At 39.5% G+C, this 14,581-nt stretch overlaps 1 protein-coding gene across 1 annotated transcript in view; it reads left to right on the top strand.

The window, feature by feature from the left end:
* The window catches only part of LOC124798295 (CWF19-like protein 1), a 158,743-nt gene that overhangs the window by 65,741 nt on the left and 78,421 nt on the right, over positions 1 to 14,581 (top strand). The window contains exon 4 of the mRNA XM_047261624.1: positions 9,075 to 9,295. Coding sequence (XP_047117580.1) covers positions 9,075 to 9,295 — 221 coding nt within the window. The remainder of the gene's footprint in view (positions 1 to 9,074; positions 9,296 to 14,581) is intronic.

The raw sequence follows: 14,581 nt of genomic DNA, 5'->3' as shown, positions 1-14,581 counted from the left end.
GCATAATCTTGATGTTCTAGTGGGGGAGCCATCATTTAGAATTATCAAGTTGTTTTCATCTTCTGCACCAAGCAGGAGTGCATCTCCCTGTCAATTGTAAAACTTCCTCATTCCATATTATACCCACTGAAATCACCCATGATAACTACTGGATGTGAAATCCTACACTAAAGAGAGTGGCAAGCATGTCTGCTTCTAGCAGCACTTGGGTCTCAGTATGCTGTAGCAACAGACATCTCGTTGTTCCTTACTCATGTTCCAATAGCACATATTTCACAGGGTTTATTTTCATTATCTAAAAGCAAATGGCACACCATCTTTGATTAGATAGCAACCTCCCCAAATCTGTCATGTTTATCTGTACAGATCATTTTGTGACACGTAGAATTTCTCTTCCCTCCACAACCTTGTCTCTGCCACCACATTGAATGAATTTTATGATTTTCAAACATAGTTCTGACTCTACCTGTTAGCATAAGCTGAGAATATGTTCTAAAACATAACTCTGTCCCATTGATTACTACCCATTGTTGTTTGTGGGGAAATTTTCTGCTGCATGCAAACACTTCTCGATGTCCGTGAATGTAAAGAAGACTCTGATTATGCCATTAGATTAAATGGCTCCTTGTCAAATGTAGTCGACAAATTCTGCTACCTCGTTTTGCTAGTGTCAGAAGGTCTTTCTCTAGATGACGAAGTAAATACAAGAACTGACAAAGCAGCAGACACTTTTGGGAAGCTTTGCACAAGAGTATGGGATGACAAACACCTTTCGGTGACCGCAGAAATGCTCATCTATCAAGCATGCTTGCTGATGACCATCTTGTATGGTGCTGAGACCTGGATGTCATATGTCAAAGACAATAATCACAACCCCTTTTATCTGCAGTGTTTACAAAACATTCTAGGCATAACATGGAGGAATCATGTGACAAATGAAATGGTCCTGAATGCTGTGAATCTACTAGCACCGCCACTCCTGAGGAACGTCACCTGTGGTGGTTAGGACACTTACATAATATGGACCATGCCCACCTTTCCTGATGCACACTGCTTAATGAGATAGCATATGCCAAGAGACCTCCTAGAAGACCTGCTTTATGCTTGATAGATTGTGCCAAGCATGATATGAAAACATTTAATATTGGCTGTGACAAGTGGGAGGAGCTCACTGGAGACCACAGCAGATGGATGAAACTCATCAAGGACAGCAGCAAGTTCCACAACAGCACCTAGCTCTGCAATTTAGCTACAAAACTAGTGCACAGAGAAGCACCTCTGATGAACCACTCTTTTGGTGTGGTATACACTTGCCCACATGTGGACACTAGGTGGGCTTTGCAATTGGATTCATGAGTCACCAAAGAAAGTACTTGTGTAATGCTACTTGAAATCTTACTTTAGGAAATATAGACCATTGGTTGGTTGATTGATTGATTGATTGATTTGTAGCAGATTAACAAAATATTCCTCAATCACCCTCACAATATAATTTTTCAAGTCCTTTGGGATTGTGTTTGACTGAGCCATATTAATGATGGACATACACATTTGACTTAAACTGTGACTAAGACTTGCACTAACAAATGACAGCTGGTGGGAATGGGTTCTGTACAGTTTGGGAAGTAGGGACAGGAACATTATAGTACAGGTTACAGGGCACTACAATTGCCATTTGTAGTCACTGGCTCTGTCTAACCTGCTGTTCTTCTGTTGGTTTGTGGTGACTGTTGCTGGGCTAATCATATCTTGGAGCCTGCCAGATCAATGTTTACTATGCAGCCAATGAGCAGACCAGCGACACCATGGTGAGCTGGGGTTGCGCGCTCTGTACTGGTGTACGATAATACAATACACTGGCAACATTGAGGCCACTCACCAGTTTCCATGCAGGATGTTGGCGAGTGTTTCTGACAAACCATGTTGCAGTGGTAAAGAGGTGGAAGCAATGAAAGCTGGGGGAAGGGTTGCAGCATGTCATGTGCAGGCTACACTACTTATTGGCAGTAACGCCTGTTTCATGTTCACTTTATAATATGCTGTATTGTAGTTAATATACTTCTACCGTAGAAATTCAATGCAATTTTTGTCCATTGTCATATAGGGGTCTCAGCAGTGAATCATTTTTGACTAATTTCCTCCAAATTGCATTCATTATTTTGTTCAGACTGGCACATTTTGCACATTGTACACCACTGTGAAATTGTCTCTGGGCATATCCGTATCAAAGACATTTATGGCACAATATGTCATTCTGTACACAGGGTCTACAGCACACCCCGATTTATAAATTGTACAACTGCTGGAAGTCTCTGCTGCATCAAATTCAGATTTTCATAATTAAATAAACAAGAACGGTATCACTTGAACGTAAAGGAGTGCTGTCTTAGCAACATAAAAAAGAACAATGTCTTGAATTGCTCTATACTATTTTACCAATTTGACATTTTAGCTTGTTTTCTCCCACTCAGACAGGTATCAACTTCAGCTCTTCTGTCGAGTGTGTGCTGAAGAAGTCAATGAACACAAGCTACTACTTTGTATAGCCTCTGTCTAACCTCTGTCGCAACAAGTTTGTAGTAGAGACAACACTCAGTGACTGACAACAGGTGTGTGCATGTGATAACAGAAGACATTTTATACTAGACTTTTGTTATGCTTAGTGTGTGTGTGTTGTACCTCATCATACACAATAAATGGACGACACTCTTCTTTTCTGGATTTGTGGGAAATTGATCAGTTCCCTGTATCATTAATCCTTATTATTCTTCAATTTGTTGTTTCTGGACTCATTTATGAGCCATGGGTAGTGTAAATTATTACTACCAGAGTTGCTGACATTCCCTCCACTGTCAGTGTCTACATTTGTTGCCAAACTAACTAAATTGTTAGATTCCCCTTCACTTACTACTGCAGTCTTATATGCTCCATACACTAAGTTCAGAAATATTTCTTACAATGAAACATTTACCTTTCTTGTCAGTTTTCAGTGCCATTTTTAACACAGTGTGGATTCGTTACTCTTACTCGCAATCAGACCAACTGGTTTCTTTGGTCTTTCATTCAAATGATTTTCTGCTAATTCACTGTCTTTGTCTACATCTAGTCATGCAGTGGTATCTTCTGTTCGTGTATTGTTCTGATTAAAGTGACAGTGGTTCAAGGCATGAAGACAAGATTGCCCATTGTTGACAATACATTATCCCATGTGAATACATTTAGCTCCTGTGCTTCAGTGATGGGAGCGGCCTTAAGGGCTTAAACCTCATCACAGTTTTCTTATTTTGTTCTAATACTATTGCATATGTACTAAGTTTATTCTTCAACAATTAAAGTTCAAATAAAACAATTACATGTTTCAGTCACTCTTTTTATTTCATCATTTGTTGGATGAAATAAAGAGAGTGACTGATGCAGATAATTGTTTTATTTGAATTTTTACTGTCATAAAGTCACAGTTTCTTACAACAGTCCAGCATGGATGACATAAGATTATTCTTTTACCCTATTAATCCCTACAATACATCACATGCACCCAATTGTCAGTTGGAATACTGTTTCAACTATGATTTTGTTGTGATGGAAGTTAGACCCAGTTATGACCCAGGACAACCGGGAAAAACCTGGGAATTTTTTCACCTGGGAGAAAACCAGGAAAAACCCGGGAATTTTTTAAATTTTGGGAATTTTTCATTGTTTTAGTTTTCAGTCAAATTTTTGTAATTTTGACTGGCAAGAACCAATACTCTACCAAAGGATATTACTGTATCCGCTTCCTGCAGAATAATACTTCAACAATAAAACATGAACAAGGGAAAAAAACTAAAATAACTTAAATTGCAAGGGAAATGTGCCATATGCAACAGCGACACAACAGTGCTCATGCAAGCGTCTGCTAATAGCAAACTGTGACAAAGGCTTTAGGAAGACTATACAATGCTTCATAACAACAAATTGCCTCTGATGAGTGTGAAGACACAACTGTTTACATTAGATTCATTTTAGCAGTTACGAGTGGGCTCATGCGCATGCGCAGTTGAGTCGCTTTTCAGTAGTAGATTTACCTGCTTCTTGCTACAGGAATGTGGCTTTTGGGCTGTGCAAGCGGTCGCAGCAAGCAGCTAGATGCTAGTGGGAAAAGGGGGCGCCAAATTCATATCCTTGAGGGATAAAACTTGTCTCATAAAGTGCCTAGCATCCAGCACACATTGGTCTAATGATTATTCATATAATTTTGATCGCATCCCTGTAGGTTTTTGAACATTTTTTAACACATTTTAAGTTGATTTCTGAATGAATCATAAGTTGATTATTGAATGCGTGCATAGTGTACGTGATGTCTCTGTCAGGAGAATCCTCGTTGCATCTAGAAATAAACTTTCCGCAGACAAAAGGGGACGGGTCTATACGAGCTGAGCGGAGTAAAGCCGAACAATTGTACGCCAATCGCTGTCTGATTATGTGGTTGATTGGGTTTGCAAATGTTTAGCGTTGTTATAATTACTAGCGAAATCCATAGATTCAGACTACCAGAATGGAAATAAATGACTAACAACAATAACAGCTGACAAAGATTACGTATTATCTTCTCGGTGTATCGATGAAAACGAAATTTTGACAGAAAATTTTTGGCCAGATCCTGTACTAGTAAGAACTAGTTGTACACTCCCCGGCTAGCAGCCGCTTAAGTTCTATTCTGAAAGTAACTCAGAAAATGTATTGTATGAATATGTGACAACACCTAACCGTAGAATAATCTGTGATTCTGGCAGGGTTTGTGAAGTTAATCGACGAACGAATTTTGACAATGGCAGGAATAGCTAAAGAATTCTTGATGACAAGATTGTTTTTTAGAACAAGGAAGGAGAAGAAATGGGGACATCACGCAAATTATGGAAAAATAAGACAATTCCAAATTTATATAACAATTTTGTATTACTACTTTTCTATTTCATGCTTGAGAAACTGGTGCATACGAATGAAATGTGAAACTATTTCCTAACATAAAGCTTTTTGCTTGTAGTTGTCCTTATAGGCATTTGATATTGGTACTGTCTGTCTGTCGTGTTATAAAAATGACCATTTGTGCCAAAACAGTCTCGTTTATTTGGTGTGTGTTACAAAATTTTGGCAATATTAGAAAGGCCTATTTTGTTTTATCTAGCAGACAGTGACAGAATAGATGTAATCATATCAAGAAACCACACCAGTCTTGGGTATTATTTGTATTAACAGCTTTTTCAGTATTAGATAACAACATTTCGATTTTTCATGTAGCAAAACATTTGACGAACCGGCTGCGGTGGCCGAACGGTTCTAGGCGCTTCAGTCCAGAACCATACAACTGCTACAGTCGCAGATTCGAATCCTGCCTCGGGCATGGATGTGTGTGATGCCCTTAGGTTAGTTAGGTTTAAGTAGTTCTAAGTTCTAGGGGACTGATGACCTCAGATGTTAAGTCACATAGTGCTCAGAGCCATTTGAACTATTTTGAATTTGAACTTTGATGAGGTAATAGATTCTTTCACTGAAAGGAAAGCACACCATGTAAAGCTGTAGCAAGATTAGAGAGAAAAAAATGTTAGGAGCTAATGATTGAAGAAATGTGTAATTTCTTGCTTTTCTCTTGTTGTTATTGGTTTTATGTATCCTATATTTAATTTTATGTCACACAAAACAGCAAGTTATTAGCTAATAGACAATAAAGAGTGCAAATTTTCTGAAGAGTTCTTGTTCTCCCGATTACAAATCATCCTATTCGCTATTAATTGCAAGTTTTTTTTTAACGAAAAGAGGGGCAGGCTGTCAAATGGGCCAACTAGGAGCAGGAGAGGCAGTACAGGACATTTCAATTTCCACTGTCCTGTGTGGGTTTGATGGCATCCATTACAAAATCTACACTTTTCAGTTCCACAGAGCGAAATACAGTAACATGCTATAGAAGAATGCTATATGAAGAGGCATGGCACTGCACTTTGGTTTGGAACATTTAGACCAAATAACATGACTTACATTTCCTCGAACACATATGTTTTATGTTTCAGACTTTTCAGAAAGATGTGCGCTACAAGATGAACATATTTTTGAAAATTTGATTTTTTTTTTTTTAGTATTGACCCGTTTCACAAATATCGTAGATCTGGGGCTGATGTGCAGAGCAGTCTGAGTTATAGTGGGTAGTCTCCACGTGACCTGTGTTTACATTTAGTGATTTTGCTGTTTCCCCTTCTTTTACTCTCATGTCAAATGAAAGCAAAACGGATATCTGTGGCTGGGAGCTATGAAGTGAATTAAAATACATTCACATAATTACGGAAGGCTAAAATATGTTATTAGTTTCAGATTTTATTTTATTTCCACCTTTCTGACAGTCAAGCATTAATCGCCTTGCAGAACACTGAAGTTGCGCTGTGTCACTAATTGCGTGGCCCCTCCCACCAGAGATTTGAGTCCTCCCTCGGACATGGGTGTGTGTGTTGTTCTTAGCATAAGTTAGATTAAGTTAGTTTAAGTAGTGTGTAAGTCTAGGGACTGATGACCTCTGCAGTTTGGTCCCTTAGGTTTTCACACACATTTGAACAACACTGAAGTTATTTTTGTCTGTTTGCTAAAGAAATTTGACTTTTATTAACCTTTTCCACAGCGACAGTCAATGTATTTGAAACTAAATGTTTAATTCCACAGTACTGGCTAGTTTCAACTGTTTGCTGCATTTCAAGTGCACATTTTCATCTCCTAGCACGTATGGCATTATGCCACAATGAAGAACCAAACATGATATAATACAGAACTGATGCTCCAAAAAACTTACATCCTGGAAACCACACTGAAAAGCTTAATATCAGGTCGAGGTCTACTTCGTTGGGAATCTGGACATACGAATGTGCTCTTTAAGTATGCACTTTAAATGTGCACATTTTAGTGTGGCTCACGAAATTCCAATGCTCTTGCAGTGTCCTCTGGTGTCTTGTTTCTTTTATGACATAATGTATGATCTTTTAATGTTTTACACGTACATACATACATACGGGCTTCCTATGTCATGGTAGCTGCACAAGCGCGGTGTCGCCTGTTATCTGCGCTCTCTGGCAACTGCTGAAATGAACCTATTTCTAACAGGTCTTGAGAAAATATTGCGAATGGTGGTTTGAAAAGTGTTACTTTCAATGTAAATATCCTTTTACACAAGTTGAACTATGTGCGAGAATGTACCATGAATTTCTTAAATCAAGGAGCGTGTGACCCTCATTTAAAAATCAACTCTTTGATGATGAGCCATTTAGAAGAATTTCGAACCCTGAAGATCAGACATTTATGTCATTATTAAAAATTTTACTGACACATTTGTGTGATATATCTTAAAGTGTAACAAACGCAAAAAAGATCAACATTATATGCGAAAGCTTAGCTTCTCTTGCAGCTTATTAACCTTAGAGACCAATTTTATATGTGAAAGCTTTGCTTTTCTTGTAACAACACTATGTATATTAATTTAAACTATTAACTTTGCCTGTTTGTGTGTTTGTGCTACTTAATAGTGATGTTGCTGTTAGCTGACTACGTCACGTGTCCAATGTTCTGAATATCCGCTGTCATCAGCTGGCGGGATCATGTGACATGAGCTATGACTGGCTTACAAAAGTGCATCGCAATCTCGATTTCAATGATTTGGAAAGTAACATGCAGTAATGTATACTTTCATAATACAAATGTATGCAGTGTACATGTTGCTGCACATCAAAGATATTTCCAAAACGTGTTCTTTTCCCTAAGTTTTGCTTTCTAAAGTGCTGGGTAATTTTACACCCATGTATAAAACCATAACCATTCAAAGGATTGATAAGTTTTGAGGGAAAATATATTGTCACTTAACATGGAAAAAATGTGTTTTCACCCGGGAGAAAGTGTATTTTATAACCGAGAAATGCGGGAAAAATCCGGGAATTTTTTTTCCTTCCCCGCGTATACACCCTGACAAAGTAATATTCCATGTTTATTGGTTTGAAGCCACATTTGGCCGGAGGTCTGCACTTAACACATGCCTGAGCAGGAGAAAACTAGCTACAATGTCTTGAATTGGTGAAATAACATAAAAACTCAAGGTAGGAATATCAACAATGTAGGAAAAGACAGATTGCTGCTTATGTAAAGAAGATGCATTAAGATGCAGACAGGCACAGGTAAAAGACACTTACATAAAGCTTCCAGCCACAGCCTTCATCGGTGAAAGAGACACACATCATCATACACACAAGCAAGCATGCCTCATGCACACATGACCGCCAACTCCAGCATCTCGGTCCAGAATTCCTTCCCGCCCAAGATGCTGGAGCTGGCGGTCATGTGTGCATGAGGTGTGCTTGCTTGCATGTATGAATGGTGCGTGTCTCTTTCACTGATGAAAGCTTTATGTAAATGTCTTTTAATGGTGCCTGTCTGCAACTTAACCTGTCTACATTAAAGCAAATAACAATCTATCTTTTCCTATACTGTTGAAATGATGTAGAGTGATTCAAGACTTTGTCCATGTTTATGTTGCTAAGACATCAGTACTCTAGGTTTAGACTATAATGTGCTTGTTTATTTATTTATGAGGTGATTCCAGTATTCGTACCGCAGCTGCAGCCTTGCACCCACTGAGAATACTGTGCGTTTGCATAATGGTTCTGAATATGATTTTTATTGTTGTTGGCAAATACTTCTAGTATCCTACAAACTGGAAAACAATAGTCCATACTATGTATCTGATTTTATGTTCAGGATGGACATGAGAAACGAGAAACAACACTACAAATATTAAGGCTCTCAGACAAAGTCCATCCTCAAAATATAATCTCATACAGTATGTGGTAATTTACTTCTGAGGAAGAACTTCGCCTAAAAGCTTAAATATTTCTAATATTCTTCCTCGTTGTTCTTGTCTGCAACTCAGTGCTTCCTTCATGTGATGAATAGCAACCTATCCTTTCCATGTTGTTGATATTATGTCAATTATTTTTCGCCCCCAAATTAACAATTATTGCAGAACAACCTACCATTATAATAATTACAACACTATACTGAATCGCTTTCAGGTAGACGTGGTCTCTTTAGTGCAATGTCAGGCCTGAAGCTAGCTTATGTGGGTGGTACTGAAGCAGAAACAGATGAGAAACCAAGAGGTTATAATTTTACAAAAGCTGATGTAACTTCAGTTCGAGATGTGTGCCTTCGAGGAAAGCCAAGTTTCAGAGGAATTGACATTTTAGCAACATCGTCATGGCCGAAAGATGTGACTCGGTTCGGTCAAGACAAGGTAAGCTTAAAAATAAATATGTGCCACTTTAATACTGAAAACTAATAATAAATAATTCAAGTCTAAGACCATATTTGCTGTTACAATTTCTACGTAAAACAACTCTAAGTTTATTGATAAATATTTCCTTTGTGTTTGATCCACAAATATTAAAACATCTACATACATACTCTCCAAGCTAACATACAGTACAGGGCAGAAGGTACCCTGTGCTATTCCTAGTCATTTCCTTTTCTGTTCCACTCAAAAATAGAGCAAGGGAAAAACCAATGTGTACATGTGTCCATAAGAGCTCTAATTTCTCTTATCTTTTTTTTTTTGGTCCATATGTGAAATGTATGTCAGCAGAAATAGAACCATTCTGTCTCTCTCTCTCTCTCTCTCTCTCTCTATTCGTTTAGTCGGTTCCGACTCTTCGTGACCCCATGAACCAAATCATGCCACTTTTTCCTGTCTTGCACTTTCTCCCGTAGACCATCCAGGTTGGAACACATTGCTTCTGTGATGCTGTCGATCCATCTCATCCTCTGACGTCCTCTTCTTCTAGTTCCTTCAATCTTCCCCAGCATTAATGTTTTTTCCAGCGAGGCATGCCTTCGCATTGTGTGTCCAAAGCATGTCAGCTTTTGTTTTAACATTAGACCTTCCAGGGAGAAATCTGGTTTAATTTGCTCCAATATTGATCTGTTGGTTCTCTTTGCAGTCCATGGAACTCTAAGAAGTTTCCTCCAACACCACAATTCGAAGGAGTCAATTCTTCGCCGTTCAGCCTTTCTAATGGTCCAGGTCTCACATCCATACATCACAGCTGGAAAGACCATAGCCCTCACAATATGGATCTTTGTTGCTAGTGTTATATCTCTGGACCTTATAACCTTGTCAAGGTTTGACATCGCCTGTCTACCAAGCAACAGGCGTCTCCGGATTTCATATCTGCAGTCGCCGTCAGCAGAGATCTGGGAACCGAGATAACTGAATGTGGTCACTACCTCCATGGTTTCTCCTGCTATATCCCATGAATTGGTAGGTGTAGTTGCCATAATTTTCATTTTCTTCACATTCAGCATAAGACCGGCCTTTTCACTTTCGTCTTTCTCCTTCAATAAGAGTGTTCTCTATTCTTCTTCACTTTCTGCCAACAGGATCGTATCATCCGCGTACCTGAGGTTGTTTACATTTATTACAGCTATTTTAATTCCTGTTTCTCCTTCATCTAGCCTCGCATTCCTCATGACATGTTCTGCATACAGATTGAATAAGTACGGTGACAGTATGCAGCCTTGCCGGACCGCTTTCTGAATCTTTGTCCATTTCGTTGTTCCATACATAGTTCTCACCGTGGCTTCTTGGTCAAGGTATAAACTCCGTATCAGATGAATGAGGTGATCTGGTCATTCTGTAGTAAGCATTAAATGCTGGTTCTCTAAATTTTCTCAGTAGTGTTCCTTGAAAAGAACTCCACCTTCCCTCCAGGGATTCCTATTTCAGTTCCCAAAGCATCTCGACAATACTTGCCTATTGTTTGAACCAATCGGTAACAAATCTAGGAGCCTGCCTATGAATTGCTTTGATGTCTTCCTGTAAACTGACCTCGTGCAGATTCCAAACACTTGAACAGTACTGAGGATTGGATCACACTAGTGTCCTACCTGCAGGGCCTATGCAGATGAACCATACTTTCCTAAAATTCTCCCAATAAATTGAAGTTGACCAATAATCTTCTCTGCTACCATTCTTATGCATTCATTCAATTTCATATCACTTTGGAATATTACGTTAAGATGTTTAATCAATGTGGGTGTGTCAAGCAGTACACTGCTGATGCTGTATTTAAGCATTACAGTATTGTCTTTCATAATCATATGCACTAACTTACATTTTTCTACATTTAGAGCTATTTACCACTCATCACAATAACTAGAAAGTTTATCCAAGATATTTTGTATCATCCTCTAGTCACTCATCTTCAGCGCCTTCCCGTACGCCACAGCATTATCAGCAAACACCTACAGATTGCTGCTCACCCTGTCCATCAGACCTTTTATGTACATAGAAAATAAGAATGGTTCTATCCCACTTCCCTGGGAGTCTCCTGATGATACCCTTGTCTCTGATTAACCCTCATTATTGAGGACAATATACTGGGTTCTGTTACTTAAGAAGTCTTCAAACCACCCACATACTGGGAACCTGTTCCGTATGGTAATACCTTTGTTAGAGTGTCTAGTGGGGCACGATGTCCAATGCTTTCTGGAAATCAATGGAATCAGCCTGTTGCCCTTCATCTACAGTTCGGAGGATAGCAAATGAGAAAACGGCCAGCTGAGTTTCGCAGGAGTGATGTGTTCTAGAACCATGCTCATTCAAGAACAGGAGCTCTTCTGTCTCATGGAAATTTATTATTTTCAAACTGAGAATGTGTTTAAGAATTCTGTAGCAAACCGATGTAAAGGATCCAGAATGAGATTTTCACTCTGCAGCGGAGTGTGCGCTGCTATGAAACTTCCTGGCAGATTAAAACTGTGTGCCCGACCGAGACTCGAACTCGGGACCTTTGCCTTTCGCGGGCAAGTGCTCTACCATCTGAGCTACCGAAGCACGACTCACGCCCGGTACTCACAGCTTTACTTCTGCCAGTATCTTGTCTCCTACCTTCCAAACTTTACAGAAGCTCTCCTGCAAACCTTGCAGAACTAGCACTCCTGAAAGAAAGGATACTTGATGTAAAGGATATTGGTCTGTAATTTTGTGGGTCTGTTCTTTTACCTTTCTTATATACAGAAGTCACCTGCACTTTTTTTGAGTCACTGGGGACTTTACACTGGATGAAAGATTTGTAAGAAATGCAGGTTAAGTAAGGGGCTAATATCATACAGTACTCTTTGTAAAACCAAATTGGGATTCCATCACAACTTGGCAAATTATTTGGTTTCAACTCTTTCGTTTGTTTCTCTACGCCAGGGGTGCTTATTACCATGTTATCCATACAGAGTGTGTTTGATAGTTGAACAACAGTATGTATGTCTTCTCCTGTGTGAACAATTTCCTAAATGCGAAACTTAAAACTTCTGCTTTCCTTTGCTATCTCCTACTGCCACACCAGACAGGTCAACAAGTCACTGCATACAAGCCTTAGACATGCTTAGTGATTTTAATTTGGACCAGAATTTTCTCACGTTCTCTGCAAGTTCTTTTGCTAATGTATGGTGTTTATAGTTACTTTGCACGTCAGTCTTTTTACAGAAGCTCGAGTTTCTATTAACTTTTTTCTGATGTCATTTGCGTGTTCTCTTTCATAGCAAGAGTGCAACGGCCTTTGCTTCCTCAGCATTTTCTGAATTTCTTTATTAAACTAAGGTAGGTCTTTACCATCCTTAATTGACTTACGCAGCACATATTTCTCCAGAGCTCAATTTACAATCCATTTAAAATTTGACTGTAATTCCTCTAAGTCCATCCTATTGGAACTAAATGATGTCAATTCACTGCATGAGTGGATCAGTAACAACTGCTTATCTGCTCTTTCTAGCTGAAATATACTCCTAGCCTTCTTGATAGATTTATGAACTTTAGCAACCATGGTTGCTATGATGACATCATGGTCACAAATCCCTATCTCTATACTGATTCCATCGATAAGGCCAGAACAGTTTGTAGCTACAAAGTGTGAAATGTTTGTACTGCATGTGGCTGTCAAAGTATCTGCTCAGGACGGTTTTCGGAAAACATGCTCAAAAGTACTTCCAAAGACTGTGTTCTCTGTACCCCCTGCAGTGAATCCATAGGTTAAAGTCACCTGCAACTAATATGGGGTGATCTGGGTATTTCCGTGTTATTGAGCGTAGAATTTCTTTGAATGACTATAAAGCTGTCACAGCAGTATTGGGTGCCAGTAAAAATATGCAACAATTTACTTGGTTTTATCTAGACCCGTTACATGTAACTAGATAACTTCACAGTTACACTCAAACTCAACCTATTTCTGTCCATTGCAATGAACTCTCCCCCTCCTTTGGTGTCTAATCAGTCATTTTGATATACAGGGTTATTACAAATGATTGAAGCGATTTCACAGCTCTACAATAACTTTATTATTTGAGATATTTTCACAATGCTTTGCACACACATACAAAAACTCAAAAAGTTTTTTTAGGCATTCACAAATGTTTGGTATGTGCCCCTTTAGTGATTCGGCAGACATCAAACCGATAATCAGGTTCCTCCCACACTCGGCACAGCATGTCCCCATCAATGAGTTCGAAAGCATCGTTGATGCGAGCTCGCAGTTCTGGCACGTTTCCTGGTAGAGGAGGTTTAAACACTGAATCTTTCACATAACCCCACAGAAAGAAATTGCATGGGGTTAAGTCGGGAGAGTGTGGAGGCCATGACATGAATTGCTGATCATGATCTCCACCACGACCGATCCATCGGTTTTCCAATCTCCTGTTTAAGAAATGCCGAACATCATGATGGAAGTGCGGTGGAGCACCATCCTGTTGAAAGATGAAGTCAGCGCTGTTAGTCTCCAGTTGTGGCGTGAGCCAATTTTCCAGCATGTCCAGATACACATGCCCTGTAACGTTTTTTTCGCAGAAGAAAAAGGGGCCGTAAACTTTAAACTGTGAGATTGCACAAAACACGTTAACTTTTGGTGAATTGTGAATTTGCTGCACGAATGTGTGAGGATTCTCTACCGCCCAGATTCGCACATTGTGTCTGTTCACTTCACCATTAAGAAAAAATGTTAGTTCATCACTGAAAACAAGTTTTGCACTGAACGCATCCTCTTCCATGAGCTGTTGCAACCGCGCCAAAAATTCAAAGCGTTTGACTTTGTCATTGGGTGTCAGGGCTTGTAGCAATTGTAAACGGTAAGGCTTCTGCTTTAGCCTTTTCCGTAAGATTTTCCAAACCGTCGGCTGTGGTACGTTTAGCTCCCTGCTTGCTTTATTCGCCGACTTCCGCGGGCTACGCGTGAAACTTGCCCGCACGCGTTCAACCGTTTCTTCGCTCACTGCAGGCCGACCCGTTGGTTTCCCCTTACAGAGGCATCCAGAAGCTTTAAACTGCGCATACCATCGCCGAATGGAGTTAGCAGTTGGTGGATCTTTGTTGAACTTCGTCTTGAAGTGTCGTTGCACTGTTATGACTAACTGATGTGAGTGCATTTCAAGCACGATATACGCTTTCTCGGCTCCTGTCGCCATTTTGTCTCACTACGCTCTCGAGCGCTCTGGCGGCAGAAACCTGAAGTGCGGCTTCAGCCGAACAAAACTTTTTCTA

Source organism: Schistocerca piceifrons, chromosome 5 (genome assembly GCF_021461385.2).
Source record: "Schistocerca piceifrons isolate TAMUIC-IGC-003096 chromosome 5, iqSchPice1.1, whole genome shotgun sequence".
In the NCBI taxonomy this organism is placed as follows: domain Eukaryota; kingdom Metazoa; phylum Arthropoda; class Insecta; order Orthoptera; family Acrididae; genus Schistocerca; species Schistocerca piceifrons.
Note: the sequence above shows the minus strand (reverse complement) of the source record. Positions and strands in the feature narration are given on the sequence as shown.